The 17,822-nt window shown below is 36.6% G+C and overlaps 1 protein-coding gene across 1 annotated transcript; it reads right to left on the bottom strand.

Annotated features, from left to right (window-relative positions):
* Nucleotides 1–4,193: 4,193 nt before the first annotated feature.
* Nucleotides 4,194–17,025, bottom strand: LOC125232754 (zinc carboxypeptidase-like). The gene is made up of 7 exons (XM_048138523.1): nucleotides 17,005–17,025; nucleotides 7,478–7,767; nucleotides 6,843–7,233; nucleotides 6,669–6,753; nucleotides 6,184–6,386; nucleotides 5,230–5,314; nucleotides 4,194–4,952 (listed from the first exon to the last, which is right to left on the bottom strand). The coding sequence occupies exons 1-7, from the start codon at nucleotides 17,008–17,010 to the stop codon at nucleotides 4,711–4,713; spliced, it is 1,302 nt and encodes a 433-aa protein (XP_047994480.1). The 5' UTR covers nucleotides 17,011–17,025; the 3' UTR covers nucleotides 4,194–4,710.
* Nucleotides 17,026–17,822: the final 797 nt, after the last annotated feature.

Below are 17,822 nucleotides of genomic sequence, written 5' to 3'. Positions count from 1 at the left end.
GTTTCTGTGATAGACGAGAACCCTAATCGTCTTACACGTTGGCGCTGGATACAGCAAGCTGTCCAGCATTTCTGGCGTCGATGGAGTCGTGAATATCTCCATCAACTGCAACAAAGTACAAAGTGGCTTCAAGACCGCGGTCCCGCCGTTCGTGAAGGTACTGTTGTTGTGGTATGCGACGACCACCTGCCGCCGCTGCAGTGGAAACTCGCGCGCGTTCATGCTGTCCATCCGGGCAGCGATCAAGTTATTCGCGTCGTAACATTGAAAAGCGGGAACACGTTGTTCAAACGACCTGTTGTGAAGGTCTGTCCCTTACCTTTAGAATAAACTTATACAATCGTTACGACTCTTAATGTTAAGTTAAATATAAGTTTCATAAAATATTTTGGTATACTTTCGTATAGTTTCTTTTTTTATTTCTTTTAAAAGTCACTCCGTGTCTTTTAAGGTGAGCGGCATGTTCCGTCGAGGAACAGAGATTTTTAGTTTTAATTTCTTTTCTTGATATAGTTAAATAGTTATTTCATTTTCATACATACAAGGCAACACAATTTAGAAAGAATACTTTTTCCATGTATATGTAGCACAGTTTTTTGGAGCTGGCAATTACAGAAGTCCCAAAGCGACTTTCCGGTGCGCCTACAACGCCACCTGGCGGGAATAAAGAAAAACTTTCTCTCTTCGATCGTGCGAGCGCCATGATCTGCGCTCCCGTTATTACGAATTAAAAATAGTTATCGGTGCACCGGCGCGACACAAACGTAAAAATTGACATTCAAGTGATATCAAAACCCAGTGACCTAAGCTTCCGTTTATATGTGACAATCGTTTTAGTGTGAGGATTTTCCCAAAGTGTTTCCACGTGGCCCCACAAGCGCCTCTGGACGAATGTAAGTTAGCCTCACCAATTAAACGCCGCTACAGTCTTATTAAACTTATTGACTATAATTACTGTTTAAATATAATTGATTTGTACAATATTGGTTTTTAGTTAAAATATTCGATATTTAATTATTCAAACTTTGTTATTGCAAAATTTAATAACAAAAAGTACAAGTTTAGTGGACTTGGTGCCTTAAGGCATTCCCTTCCAGTCAACAATTTCATAAAATAGAGATAGTTAGTTTGGTGTAGGGAATGCAGAACCGGTACCAGTCCCAGAACCGGGACTGAGATTTCCGGTACTGGGAAAGAACCGGGAAATCCCGGTTCTTCGGTACTTTTCGGTACTGAGGGTTTACTAGTACATTTGTTGTAAAATTATGAATAAAACATAAAATGGAAGTCGTCGATAAGTTTTGCTACCTTAGGTCGACCGTATCCAACAATCTCTCGCTTGATGCAGAGATTGTTGGATACGTATTGGCCAAACATCTCATTATTTTTTATGGTGTCACAAACACCTCATTACTTTTTATTATTATTAAGAGCCTGCGATGTCCCACTGCTGGGCAAGGGCCTCCCCCCGCTTTTTCCATTCCTCCCGGTTTTGTGCAGTCCTCGGCCATTCTTTTAAAAAGGAGTCCAACTCGTTCCGCCATCGCATACGTGGTCTGCCGGGTCCCCGTTTTAGCCTGGGCTGCCACTCTGTGATAATCTTGGCCCATAGCTCGTTCGGCATTCGGCAGACATGACCGGCCCAGTCCCACTTCAGCTTTGCCGCTTTCCGAACTACATTGACTATTTTTGTTTTGGAGCGCAGCGTGGTGTCCCATGTCCATGAGTTTTCGCTTAAGTTATGAGTCGAATGTAACTGGGATATATATTTTGATTGCGTAAAGCTGTGAAAATGGAATTGTGATGAAGACTGTCGAAAGCTTTAGAGTAATCGACAAATGCGATGTAAACTGGGATTTTGTATTCTTGGCATTTTTCGATAATTTGATTAAGGGCTTGTAGGTGGTCGGTGGTGGAGAGGCCTGGAGTCTAGAGATGGGTAGTGAGTAAATACTCAAGAGTAAATATCGAGTAAATACTCAGTATTTACTCAAAATACCCGTATTTACTCGTTTTTACTCAAATTGATGGGTATAAACTATTTCGCGTGCTGAAATGGAAATACAAATTAGAAATATTGGTGTATTTTGTTATCGACTACTAAGTTAAGTAATCAAATTTATATTAATTTTATTTTAAAGACGTGCTCTCCATACATGTAACTATTTTTCACAAAAATAAAATTCAGAAATTACCAGTGTGTTATACATCATCTGATAGGTCTTTAAAAATTAGTTGAATGTTTCTAAAAAAGTTTTTTAATAATATGAACAGTTTTGGAATAAAACGATAATTAAGGCCGAAATAATGTTTATACCTTTATAACTTTCGAATTCGTTGTTGGAGAAATATCCAGAAACCGTCAAATTATTGGCCATATAATACAAAACACAAAACTAGTACTTTAAACGTCACCAGCTGAGCCATTTTTGAGTTTTCTTTAGAAAACCCTTAATAAAAGGTCGTAAGTGCCACATTAACAATCACTTCCGAACGTCATGCCGTTATCTAGAACATCAATTTCATTGAAGTCTCATACTTTTACTGTAAATACCTGCTTTCTTAAAACAAAACTGCTAACTAAACATTATCACTATTTTTTTCTCACAAAGATTACCTTTTTTCGACAAACTAAGACTCCCATAAGCTTCTAATAATATAAATCTCATTTAAACATGTCCACACAGTTAAAATAAACACGACTAAGTACTTAAATCTCATTTTTTAAATTATTTTTAGGTAACAGTTTATACTCACCCAAATGAGTAAATACGAGTATTTACTCGGTGCTTTGAGTAAATTACGGGTAAATACTCAGTATTTACTCACCCCTACCCATCTCTAGCCTGGACGGAATCCAGCCTGTTCGGGCGGCTGGTGCCGATCGAGTGTTCCCGAGATACGGTCTTCTACGATTTTAAGAAATATCTTGTACAGATGGGAGACAAGACTGATAGGACGGGAGTTTCCTATATCAGACTTGTCTTCCTTCTTATGAAGCAGAATGATGTTGGAGTGGCACATTTTTTGTGGAAAAGTTTGAGTGGTTATTATAGTAGTATTAAACAGTTTGGTGATATACGGGATCAAAGTACGTTCTCCTACTTTCAGTGCTTCGGTGGTGATTCCATCCTCGCCAGGGCTTTTCCCGTGTATTTCATTTTTTGAAGAACCATAATAAGAGCCACATATTATATACTTCTTGTTCCGTAACTGGCGGGATAGCTTTGAAGCTTTCTTCTAAATCAGGCACAGGCTGTGGGTATGTGGGAGATTCGGCGTAAAGGGTTTTGTAGAATTTGGTGACTATTGTTAGAATTTTATCCCGGTCGCCTATTATTTAGGACCAAAATTATAGTATACCAGACTGCGTTCTAAGCATACTTTCAAAAACCTGGACGACATGTGCAAGAAACCATACAGACCTCAACTAATTCTAACATTAGCAAAGTTAGTTTGGTTTACCCTCTAAGTATAACCGACGCCGAGGTCCCGATCATAGCCGATGAATACCGAACGGGACGAGTCTAACGCGTTTGAAACTATTTACATTACATTTGTACAGCATTCAATGGATATTCCATCGTTTACGTTCAAATTTTTGAAGTGATTAAATGCGTTTTAGTTTGTAATCTTTGTCCATTTTTCAGTACCGAAAAGTACCGAAGAACCGGGATTTTATAACATCAGTACCGGTACCCAAAGAGTTCAAAAATCCCGGGATTTCCCGGTACTTTTGGTACCGGGAATTCCCGGGAGCATTCCCTAGTTTGGTGCAAGATTATAGAGTCTGTATGAGTTTAGAATGAATAGATACGAATCAAAACTATTGTGAAATAAACATACACACAGACAATAAATAAAAATAAACATCTTCAAAACAATGGGACTTACCTTATCCAATATGTTTAAGATATAAAGTAATATCTTTAAAACGTTCCATTTTAAGCCTTGTCCAATAAAATAATTATCAAAAATACAGGCTAATCTATATAGATTACATTTCACCGCTTTGACATAAATGGTCTTTTATCAAATTATCAACGATAAATACCGAACATCATTATCAATGTTTCATAAAATTAACTGAATAAATTTAAGACGAATAATATACATATTTTATTTATTATTATTTTTTTCATTTGGCTAGTTTGTGGTCAAGAGTAAGTCCATTTCATAATAATAAAATGAAGTCCCGTTTGCAACAATTTTATATATGTGTAAAAATCGTGAAAGTTGAAATAAGTTTTACTACAGTAAACATTGATATTACACAGAATTGTTTTGCTTAAAGAAAATAAGAAAAAAACACTTGAAGCATAAAATCATGAAGTTAAATACGATCTTTATAATGATAAATACAAATATATTAAGAATAACAAATTAATAAAAGTTAAAAATATATCCATTGAAAAACATGTTAAAGGAGCATTCCATGAAATAGGCTACTGGTGTCCCGTACAAAGACGAATTTTCTGAAAATTGGCTGGTGAAAGAGGATCCTTATCTAAGGCATTGTGCAGAATTATGTACAGACAAATTATCAATTGCTTTAAACGCCGAAATAGAAAAATCGCAACGTACGAAATACCAAGCGAAATACAATGCATAGAATGTTCCTAAACTATAATTATGAGCATGAACATGTAAATGATTCTAAAGTTGTCGATGTTTTATCTTCCTCTTAATTTACAAGATATAACAAAACTCCTAGAATCTACTCCTAGAAGCAAACGATCCTGAAATGATAGAAGCAGAATTGAAGTAGCCCAAAGCTCGACCTTCCCTTATTAAGGCGAGTACCGAATCCCAAATTTCTTCATTGTTGGGTAATATTTGCTCAGCGGGCAGAAGATGACCATATTCACCAAGGTATCGAAGTTCATAGGTGTACGAGAGAGGTATACGTAGTTTTTCTTTTACCCAGTCTGTACTAGCTCCCGTTGCTTCATCTAAAAAAAAAAACCGTTACCGTTATTGGCTATTTCAGAAGTTCAAAAAAGTCAAGTGACTGACCGCAACTTCCATTAGCTATAAAAAAATTAATCTTGGCGACTTTTTGTCTTAAATCTATCCTTGGGTCCTAAAGCCTCCTAGAGATAAAACAATTTTAGCATTGTACGCAGAAACCTTTCATTAACTGTGTTTACATGTTTATAGCGTTTTTTAAAGATTTATGTGACTAGCATTTAATAGACAATAAAATACGACTATATGAAAATTACTTACAAACTACTTCAGCCACATTGCCAGCCACATATTGCGTTCCGTATCGCACTGTCAAAGAGCTTATAGCTCTGCGGGCGATTTTCACCTGTAATAAAAAAAAGAACACAAATTATAAATTAACCATAAAAAAGGGACTTTGTAAACATACATAAGGTCTTGCCTATATTCCCAAACGTAAGGGCAGAGTACATGAAACCGCTCAAGCTTCAGTGCCACTCTTGGCAACTAAGGAGTTGAAAAAAAATACTGAAGTGATATAGAAGTGACAGGGTGCCAGCCTATCGCTGACGCCACAATTTAACCCATATCCCACAGATTACTTCTACGACGCCGACACCCACAAAAGTACAAAAATAAGGAGTTGGTAAGTGAGCTACGAAATCGCATGGACAAATTATGAATGAATTTCGTTGATAAATTCGCCATGCACTTTTTCAGCTCACTGTACATTAATCACTTGTTGTCTACTTATAATTTTATAATCTTAATCAGTGTGACTAGCACGTTTTTTTAATACGTAGGTAAGTTATCGCGATAGCGTAAAAATGTTGCGGAAAAATTATATGTATATTTTATTGCAGTAGGTAAAAATTTGGCCCTCTGGTCACTTTCTCCATAAAATTGTAATTTTTCATGATATCTGTATAATACAAAAGGTAAAATTAAAAGAACGACTTCCTACATTAGAGGTACAGGTGTTTTGTAACGCGCTTATTTTTGAAGGCGGTTTTATTTTTTGTTAAAAAGTTTTTACGGAAACGTTCGTATTTGTTATGCTAGTTCAGACTGTATCAGTAGTCAGTAAGTTTTGTACTGAGACTGACTAAAATAGCATGACACGTACTACGTTTCCGTAAAAATACGAAGGAAAATATTTTCGCACTAGAACCTAACTAATGATGTAAGTTCGTTTCAAAAATCAACTTACGAGGATCAGTATGAATTAATAATTACCGAATCTTCATAATTGTCCAACCGGTCAGTAGTATTTCCGTAAGGAACCATAAGCATTTGCCCCGCAGAATGGAAGCTGATATACATTTCCATATTTTCTGCAACGCTTTCTATATAGGCGGCTAAAGAACTTGCTTCGGGTTCGGAAAACGGACCGGTACCAGCATAGATGTCGCTAGAAGGATCATTGCTGGAACCTTTAACTGTAAAGACAAACATTTTTCATTCTAATTATTTCACCAGTCAATTAACTCTTTCTGCAAAGTTCTGCAGGATAGTTTAGATCAAAATAAGTATAGGCACTATTGACCTCGCAAATCAGAGAGATAATTATATAAGGTTTAGATTTCGACTGTAATATTGACACACCCTTTTTATCATTTATTTTTATTGGAATCGTAACATATAATGATTACTTAATGTTAATTCTGCTTACATTTGTGGTACTATTTTTCATTTATTTACTTAACACAAAAGTTACTTACGCATCCAATTGCTGTCCCAATTTCTGTTTAAATCAATTCCAAATTCAGTTCCAACGGGACGCCTGTTTTTACGCCACAGTCTGAACTAAAATAGAAACCAAAACATTAAAAAAAATCTTCACTATAATAATTAAAAAAAATTCAATGTGTTCTTTAATACATATAGAAACTTACGTCTGTCCATGTCCAAACATAACCATCAGGGTTTGTGCAGGGAAATATGTACCAATCGAAATCTCTAGCAGCAGCTTGCGCTTCCGGATCTTCACTATACAAAAGCTGAGTAATAATATAGTTGACCGTTGCATAAGATATCCATTCTCTAGCATGTATACCTCCTTCAATAAATATAGACTTTCTACCGCTGCCGTGAGAAATTTTAACTCCTTTAATTTCTCTTCGTTCATATGACTGTCCTCCTTTTATTATTGTAACAATATCACTGTTGTCAGCAGCTATATCATCAAGCCAAGAGTATATGTCTTCTAAAGGATAGTACGCGTCCCATGTCATAGATTGCACATTGCGTTGAATATATTTACCGTGTTTTTCGTTGTCAATTACCCTACAAACAGAAACATCTTAAATTGAGTTGAATTGAGAAAAAAAAAGTTGAATCATCTTTTCACTGATCAAACAATCATGTGATACAAAAGGTTGGCTAATCGCGTTTGACCCTGAATTTTATTTTTAATATATACTCTCATCTCTGTGTGACCATTATTTTCCGTGCGTTACCTATATCTTCTCACTGTTCAATAAGTCCTATGTAATATTATGTTTTAGGGGATCATGCTTAAATTACTTACGTTTGTATATTTTCAATAGTAACTTCAGCATCAATACTATTTGCTTTTAATATATCATCAAACGTTTTTCTGTATCCAGGTGATGTTACTACGCTGACCATTTCATTGACACTTACTGGATCTTCGAAGAAATCTAACTGAGGGTTAGATAGCATGGAATTTAGTATTTCTAGTTCTTCAGCGGTGCTCGGGGTTACCCTGTATAGGGCGTAATTTGTGAAATTGAACTTTTCACTATTTGCATAGCTGCTTAATAAAAGCAAGGTGGCTAGTAGTTTTAACATATTGTCCTGAAAAAAAAAGTAAAATAAGCAATTGTAGGTACTTACATACGGTTAGGGAACTACTCTGTTTTTTTTTTGTTGGATTAGCGTATCACAGTGCACAGACATAATATATTTTTTGCAACCAAATGTTCGGTGTATTTAAAACGGTTGTGAAATAGGGTGACGAATGACAATTATACACACTGGTTACAACAATTTTGTTAATTTTTATTACTTTTTCAAATAAAATCAAACATTTAAAAGGGACATTAAAATGGGATTTAACTGAAAATCACAATATCAAATGAAATTAAACTATAAAAATTATAAACTTCAGGTTTGTGGTTAATTTTACCATGTTTTTTTTCCGATTAATACAAACGGATCATGCTTAGTTATAAGAGACTTGCACAAAAATATTACAAATTAATTTATTTGTAACGAAAAAATATTAATTTCTAAGGCCACTTACTTGTTTTCAATATGTCTATGAACTAAATAATAGCTTTGATAGTATATCTTTTAAACCTTATGTTATAAACCTGTCGGAGGCTCAGACTGAAGCCTCATTAAAGAAATATACCAAAATATTTTTAAAGAATGCAGTGCAGTTGACTGCGATACTTTCCAATTCAAATCTAACTGACGGTTCCTCTCAGGATACCAACTCACCACCGCTTTCCTTAATGTCATCTTAACCAGCCAGGAACTAATCCATTTAAGCTGTTCGGGTCATATAAATAACAGACACAGTATCGCAGTCAAACACACTCAAGCATAGACTATTTCCATAGACTATATCTTGACATTCCAACATCCGCAGCCGTCATGCTGCGACACGGCCATTCTGACCTTCCACACGTCCGCGTGTGGATAATACGATCAGGACCGCACAAGTAAACACTTTAGGTACAGGAGCAAACATCCACTCGGTTATCCTGACCACAATCATACATGCAAAAGCCAAAACAAGTTCGCAATAACCATTTTTAAATGAGTAATGAAAATGAAACAATGCCCTAATTGCGTAACCCGCAATCTGCATCATTGGCTAAAACCACCAATGAAAATCAAACGGCACACAGCCCTTATTGCGTAACCCGCAATCTGCATCATTGGCCAAAACGACCAATGAAAATCAAACGGCACACAGCCCTTATTGCGTAACCCGCAATCTGCATCATTGGCCAAAACGACCAATGAAAATCAAACGGCACACAGCCCTTATTGCGTAACCCGCAATCTGCATCATTGGCCAAAACGACCAATGAAAAACACACGGCACACAGCCATATTGCGTAACCCGCAATCTGCATCATTGGCCAAAACGACCAATGAAAAACACACGGCACACAGCCACATTGCGTAACCCGCAATCTGCATCATTGGCCAAAACGACCAATGAAAAACACACGGCACACAGCCACATTGCGTAACCCGCAATCTGCATCATTGGCCAAAACGACCAATGAAAAACACACGGCACACAGCCACATTGCGTAACCCGCAATCTGCATCATTGGCCAAAATGACCAATGAAAAACACACGGCACACAGCCACATTGCGTAACCCGCAATCTGCATCATTGGCCAAAACGACCAATGAAAAACACACGGCACACAGCCATATTGCGTAACCCGCAATCTGCATCATTGGCCAAAACGACCAATGAAAAATGTATGTATGAAATGAAGGTACAGGAGCATTATTGAAGTACTCATTGCGAACTTGATTCAGCCTATGCTTCATCAGTATCGTCACCATCTAGATTAGTTGGATGTAGTATTGTGTCATTTTAAACTAATGTAGGGGATGTTATTGTTGGTAAACCGATTGCCAATTAATGGTTCTAATGTGTTCTATCACTTTTGTCTTCCGTTGTTACTAGGTAGGTACTAGGCACTCAAAAGGCATTTATTCGAAACGATGCACGATAGCACGGCTCAGCTGTCCTACAGCAAACTATATAGGTACGGTCCACCATTGTACCCCGCAACATGATGTACATAAAGGTATCTAATTGACTGGTAATACACATCCTCTGGGTTCCATTTCAAATTAAATCCGTTTCGCATCAAGTCGTATTTTCATATCACGTTTAACCAATGCTGTTATTCAACCAATCATATGCAACCAATCATCATTCACGAACGCTTTTTGTTATGTAATACTGGTCAGTATTTTACACTTGACGACGTGAACTTTATGATATCATCCATCGTAATATTTGAACGGAATAGGAATGCGATTTAAAAGTACAGTGAGCACATCAATACTTGCATTAATTAACTATTTAATATGATCATTATTTTCTTCTCATAAGATCGGAAGTGATTCTGAGTTAATTTAAGTAACAAGGAGAGAGATAGAGAGAAATACTGGAAACCTAAAATGAAAATTTGAAAATATAACTTTTAATATAAATTTCTTAACACCTTCGTTGCGGCAATTAAAGTATGTATACTTCGTAAGAAGTCTAAAGACCCCCTACTGCAGTGAAAGTGTTAATCCATCCTTCCATTAAAAATGTGAATAGTGAACATTTTCACTTAGTAGATACATGGCTTTTATTTTCTATGCTGTTCCTGAAATGAAGACTATTGATTGTGTACTGAATTGAGTATTTTCATTTATCCGCATACTCTACTGTGATAAATTTCACCTTATTAAACACAACTTAAATATGGCAAATGTGCTTAATCGCATTCTCGTCGCGGTTCAGGACCTAGTAATAAAGGAGCCAGGATTTTTCGATTTCCTTTGTTTTAGTAAGTGTATACCTATGCTAGAATAGCTATTTAAAAACTAACGTCATTTTATATCTCATTGTCATCGCTGGGCATTTTAAATAAACAGAAAACAAATAATAATTGTAATTGACAACGTTGTTATTTGACTTTCTTGATTTGTTGATTTGATTTCCATTCATCCTACCCCTTGGGAGAAAATAAAAAAAAAAAATCGAATGAAGGTAGTCTTATAACCCGCTGCATTTTAAGCCGTTGTACGCCGCGCTGCACACATGTGACCGTTTTTTGTATGCGAAAATTAAGAGCGTGAAGACGTGCGAACGAAGCATTTAAGCAGAAAAAAATTCAGCAATGAGATTAAACTTTCGACACTTGCATTCAGTGTCCAAACTTCTATAAGGATTGCCAAGATTTAAGCCCAAGAAAATATCAATCACGCAATTTAGGAGGTAAGTACATTTAATCGTCAAGTAATTATACTATAACCGTAGAATTACGCATTTCAATGTTAAGTTAAACACACTTCTTTTTTTTTTATGGACTGGCATCAAGACGGTTCTAATAAATTCAAACATATGTAAACTAGTAAACTATGTATATCGCTTGAAAGAAACGTTATAATACGGAGTCGATCGGGTATTATAATACCTAATCTAGACATTAGTAATTTCTGGATAAACTGATATCTGAATCCGTAATAGTATTTTATGCAACTGGTGGTTAAAAGAGGTCAAAAAAGGTGAGTGGCGTGGGTAACAATTTGAGGCGAAGCCGAAAATTGTTAATAAAGACGCCACGAGCATTTTTTGACTCAGTTAAACACCGTTGCATACAATACTTTTTCTACGACCAAGCACTTATTTTGAAAGAAAATTATAAATTCAACAAATACCTACTTTCAGTCATCTTAGTTATCTAGGTGGACCGCCTACCATTTTGAATATGCAGTTTGAGTGCAAACATGAAAATAAAACTGTCTATGGTATGGTTCTTTGAAGCCTGGCCACTAAGACGAATCGAGCCGAGTTGAATCGAGTTCTATACATTTGAATGCGATTCGACGCGTCGCCAATGAACGCAGCAGAAAACGAAGGAGTCTCGACTCTGCGAATTGGTTTGTTAAGTTGGTAGCAATGTATTTACTGAACTGTAAAACAGCTATATCGTGCGACTGCTACTAAATGTTTTCAGGGTATAGACTAGATAGACTTGTCCTGACATCTTTTATGTAGGGTTTTAAAGTTCTATGCACGACCTTGTAACTCACGAATAACAGTACGGGAGTAGAAAAAACTAATAATGTTAGCTTTACACATTATACAACACATCAGCTTCAATCGCTTTAGTGCCAATTCACGTAAACAAACTACGTATTTTTTTGTTTTTAAACGTTATGAAGAGTGAACGGCTCTATTTAATTTTTGTTTATCAATGTCGAGCAGTCATCTTAATTAAGTGTATGTCATATTCATCAATCTTACCAAAAGATAGACAATTTTTTTATTGTGTTAGAGGCGTCAATGTCGCAAATATCGTTCAAAGATAATGGATAGAGAGGATTTTTGTCAAAGCAAAATTTGTAGCCAAGTTTTGCACAGTCCGACACACCCCGTAACAGAGTCGAATCAGGGCTTAAGTCGTAGTTATGGTTCCGAGGTACGTTTTTTTTTTTACTTTTCTTTTATCTTTATTGTCGTTGTCTGATCAAGTGATCACCATGAACAAAGGCGTTTAAAGTTGTCGTGCCCGCCGCAGTTAGCGCATAAACAACTTTAATACATCAAATGCAGAAATGAAGAGAAAGAAGATACAGTTTCTTTGTCAGCACGGTACCTAGCCAACGTCACAATCGCTCACACTTCGCAAGCGCATCGCAGTCAGCCCTCCCCATCGCTCCTCTGCAGCGGCGCGACAGAGCCAGACTGATGCGTTTCGATTGCCGCGCAGCGCTCACGACTGACACTTCGGCTAAGCTCGCAGCACATTTAAGATGTTTTTTGTAGTATGTGATTTTATTGCAATTTATAGCAAAAGAGCGTAAAGTCAGGTGCAGTAAAGCAGTTTACTGCTTAGGTTGTAACGAATTCAAATATGTGAAAAACAAAGGTTCATAAATTCTTTCTTCAATAGTCGTACCAAAATCAGCCAATGTACTAATTCCGATCGAATTAAAAGAGCGCATTATTCTCATTATTTTTCATACTAGCTTCGTAGTCGCTCACCGCGTTTAATACAGTTTCACACAATAAATATTCTTGCCAAAATATTGGCTGCGTGTTAACTAAAACATTTTTGCTATCAAAAAGTCACCAACATGAAAACGGCTCACCAAATCTGTCAGGTGCATCGTCAGCAGGACAGGAGCGTTCCTTCAATCAAGTCTCCACACCAACACCAACCGGACACGAAGTTAAACAGTTTAAGCGGCGTGCAGCATGCAGCTGAAGCAATTATAGCAGCAGATCTTCTGTTTACCATAGCAAGACTTTCCTGGAATTGTGTTTATATGGCATGAATACTAAGCAGTCATTTTTTTTTCTAAGGATGTGTGTGGTACGGCGCACCTACCAGCAGAATTTTGACCACATCTCAACAATCATAAAATATGAAAGTGCAAATAATATTGGTTGGAAAACAAACTAAGTAGGTAGTTAATATTTTCATGGCGTTGACTTCAACCTCGTAGTTTTAGATATTGTATGATTTTAAACCTCGCTTATTCTTCTCTAACAAAATCATTAATGTGAAAATTCCATTTCAACAACGTTTTTCTGGTACCTACTGGCCAATGGGACAGATTCAAGCCTCAGAACTCTTTATCAGTAGCAGCAAGATATTTGACATCATATGTAAAATATAAACACATTTCTACTATGAAAAATACAGTTTAAAATCGAATGAGTAAGTCAAACGTCAAAATGGTTAAAGGGTTAATTTTAAACGTAAATAAATTCATACATACTTTAAAATGGTGTCGATAATCGTGATGTGTTAAAGTCAGCGCGAAACCATATTCACGCGAGTAGTATGAGCAAGCAAGTAACCAAGCGAGGCATGTATAGACTTTACTGTTGAGGGTTGCGCTATTATCGTGGGAAAAACTAAATTTACTTATGCCTTAATGTAGAAATCAACAGCAATAGTATTTTGTTGCTGCACATGAAGCGAAGCTCACGAAATGGCAACCATTGTTGTAAGCATAGTTCTATGCATAGTTTACGGCGATATATCGGTGAGAATTTTGTGATTTATTAATATAATCAAAGATTCTTGCCGCAACTTCCTGCAAAGCTGTCGTCAGTGTACCCCTAAATACACGTAAAAGTAGAACGAAACCTTCCTTTAATTACACCTCAAGAAGACGGACAGGGCTACGTGCGCTCATACGTTTGCTGGTGTTCGTGGGTCGTGTCTGTCTGATATACATCCAGGTGAATTCCGTGAAGGCCCGGGCTGCCGGAGGACACTACGCTCAAGTAGGTTCACCTGTAATGTTAATTTTCATCCGAGCATGACAAGTTTTAGATGTAAGCACGAACACAGTTTGTAATGTCATGGATCATACCTGAACTGTAATTAAAATCTTAATTAGTTAACTTTTCTATTTAAAATATAACATCTATGTTTTGACAGTTGTTTACCAACATAACAGTTGCCAGGCAACTATGTTTGTAATCATGATTTGTCATGATGTACATGAAGGAAAAGGTTCGTAACCTTTTTAATAATAATAGGTCTATAATGTACTAAATTATCGGAATTTATGGAAAATAAAATCCCTATCGTAAGAGTTTCACCTTAGGGACAATAAACAGCCGAACTTCGTATGTACCTGCTCGTCATCACATGCACATTTTTAGGAAGCCTCTGGTATCCTTCACCACCGTGGTAACCACCAAGAAGATGGAAAATGGAACTCAGTCAATTAATATTCTCTATATAAAACATGCGAGCATGCTAGAACTCACCGGATGTATGTTCATAAAATAGCTGATCCGTACATCTAGATGTAGCCTTACCATTACCAAAATATGCACAATGGTCCGTGCGTGAAACAACTTATTTATAAATGATTCTGTGGGAACAGGTCCAAGGGAGAGGTCTGGCAGATCGTGGTGCTTTGCCTCCGCCTTTTAACGACCACTTCTGATGTCGGAGGCTCAGACTGAAGCCTCATTAAAGAAATATACCAAAATATTTTTAAAGAATGCAGTGCAGTTGACTGCGATACTTTCCAATTCAAATCTAACTGACGGTTCCTCTCAGGATACCAACTCACCACCGCTTTCCTTAATGTCATCTTAACCAGCCAGGAACTAATCCATTTAAGCTGTTCGGGTCATATAAATAACAGACACAGTATCGCAGTCAAACACACTCAAGCATAGACTATTTCCATAGACTATATCTTGACATTCCAACATCCGCAGCCGTCATGCTGCGACAAACCTATTATCGAAATGTAGTCTAATCTTTATGGATATGGTTTAAAGCCATTTATTGTTTTTAGGATTCCGTAGTCAACTAGGAACCCTTATAGTTTCGCCATGTCTGTCTGTCCGTCCGTTCGTCCGTCCGTCCGCGGATAATCTCAGTAACCGTTAGCACTAGAAAGCTGAAATTTGGTACTAATATGAATATCAATCACGCCGACAAAGTGGTAAAATAAAAAGTGGAAAAAAATGTTTTGTTAGGGTACCCCCCCTACATGTAAAGTGGGGACTGTTTTTTTTTTCATTCCTACCCCAACGTGTGATATATTGTTGGATAGGTATTTAATAATAAATAAGGGTTTACTAAAATCGTTTTTTGATAAATTTAATATTTTCGGAAATAATCGCTCCTAAAGGAAAAAAAGTGTGTCCCCCCCCTCTAACTTTTGAACCATTTGTTTAAAAAATAATATGAAAAAAATCACAAAAGTAGAACTTCGGAACTTGAGCCCCTACACTGAGCGTGGCCCGACACGCTCTTGGCCGATTTTTTTTTATTAGCACCAAAATATCGTCGACCGAGTGTGCTGATAGGTGACCCAGGACTCTATCTCTGACTTGCTTTGGCTGGCGTTAGGGATATAATTAACGATCGGGTTGAAATGAAAAAAAATCTAATAGGCGAGGTGGCGCTGTGTAGTAGAATTTTTTATCCTATAGACAGGTATTTCATTCACCATTTTCATCCAACAGCCTAGTTCATTTTAGATTCCATGAACTCTCAAAGAATCTTTGCACCCTGGCGGGTGCTGCTTCTGCGTGTGTCCCATGACTCATACATTCCTTATGGGTTTCCTATAATCTGCATATCTAAAACTTTTCAGAACAGTTTCAGAGATTAGGGGCGGAATATTTATTGAAACTTTATTGCACAATGAATAACGGATTACGCCCTTAACTACCAGTTGACTAGGGCAAGACACAAATTCTTGAATTCAGCTTAGAGATAAAATAATGAAAAGGCAAAAAAAAAAATCTGGCTTAACTGCGGTGATGTGGTCGTGGGTTGAAGAAGTTCCATCCAAACCAGTGAATTTTCTCTCTTTTAATTTAGGTATGTACCTTATAGGTAAACATCGCTTGCAGACCAGAAACGTCTGCTTGTTTCGAAATTTATTCTCGAATTGTGTACAGATACTAAACTTAATTGTTAATAATTCAAATTCAATCACCAGGTTTCAAATATTTTATTACTCATTATTTTAACTTAAGTGCGTTTTCACATTATCCGATCCGATATCGGATATCGGACCGATAATCCATACATTACAGGCGCCATCTTGGATTTTTTCTATTGAAATCCTTCCGACATCCGATATCGGATCAGTCAGCTCCGATCTGACCAGCTTCGAGGAAGAATGCTGGCCGGTTAGAGTTTCGGGCTATTTTTATACCGGTGATGTTTCGTCCTGGAATAATATTGACAGGAAATAAGTATGCTGGAATTCATTAAATTGTTAAATCCATTCTTCAAATGTTTAACGATGCCCTTTTGTACAAGTATCATTATCATTAGTTACTGAAAGTAATATATCAATACTATTATGACTAAAAGGTAAAATCAGACTAATAAAGGGAAAAGATTCTGCATGAGAGCAGTGCATTACAGTGCGCAATTGCGTATGCATTTGCATATATGGTTCCGTTCGGCTCACAGCTGACCGTTAGGGAAACAGACTTGTTATCGAAAAAATATATAAACCATATTTAGGAAGACATCGTTTCTCCATCCCACATCGATTTTGTTTAAACAGTAATTATTTTATTATCTGCCCGTTGTGATGATCTCCGGAGGTCATTTTCAAATAAATATTTATCCTTAGTATATAGTGCCTCTTGATGTAACGCCACGCAATTTTATTATGGGAAAACAAATATCGCTCTTTAGTGATAACAATGCTTGCTGTCTGCTACATGTATAGTCATTTGTTTTGCCTCCAATGTGTGCCAATAAAGAGTATTCTATTTTCTATCTCTCTGTCAATGTCCAATGGTTTGAATTAGTTGAATTCTTTACCCTCATGTGAAGTACCAGCAGTGACCAAAGTGACGATGTTACTGTGCTGTTCAGCTAGATGTTGGAACCAGTTATTGATATTCTCCAGAGTGTGATAGCCTTCGAAGTGCATGACGGGCTCACGAATCACACGAGGACTGCGTTTCTTTCTGCTGTTTACTTGAGCATCAATGGCTCTGAAAAAGTAAAGTAAATAATATAAGCACTTAAGCTTAAGAGGGCTTTCGTGTGAAAAACAGTGAAATCGCAACCGAGCGCTCGATAATACCGTGTGTGGTATCAATTTAAAGGGCTTTGCGAGTGGTTTACAAATATATATCACATTATAGGACTTTTTCTACTTGGTCTAACAAAATATGAGAAAATGTCCAAAAGTGGTAACAATTGTACCGGTGAATGCTCGTTTTCAAAAAATTGCCAAAAATTAATAATAGCAATTTATAATTACTAAGGCATAAAAGCAATTTAAGTAAACGTTGCAGATTAATTAAGTACAAAAATTACTTCGATGTGATGTAGATTTTCAAAGAAATTGACACTTAATTTTGGCTGATTTCTGAAAAAAATTGAATTCGTCTTAGCCTCGTTTACTCTTTTTCAAAACCTTATAATAAAAATGTAGTCTGAGAAGATTGCAGTACAGGCTATACTAATTATAAATTTACCTGTTTTAGTATTCAAAATTGTCCAAATTTTACAAATAAGATCGACTAATTCCGCTCTATATGTGAGTTTTTCTAAACGTGCATTAGAGAAAAATTCATAATTAATTCAGTGAGTTAATTTTCAAAAATCCAGTCTTACAAAAATCAAGATAA

The sequence above is a fragment of the Leguminivora glycinivorella genome, chromosome 13, assembly GCF_023078275.1.
Source record: "Leguminivora glycinivorella isolate SPB_JAAS2020 chromosome 13, LegGlyc_1.1, whole genome shotgun sequence".
Classification (NCBI taxonomy): Eukaryota; Metazoa; Arthropoda; class Insecta; order Lepidoptera; family Tortricidae; genus Leguminivora; species Leguminivora glycinivorella.
Note: the sequence above shows the minus strand (reverse complement) of the source record. Positions and strands in the feature narration are given on the sequence as shown.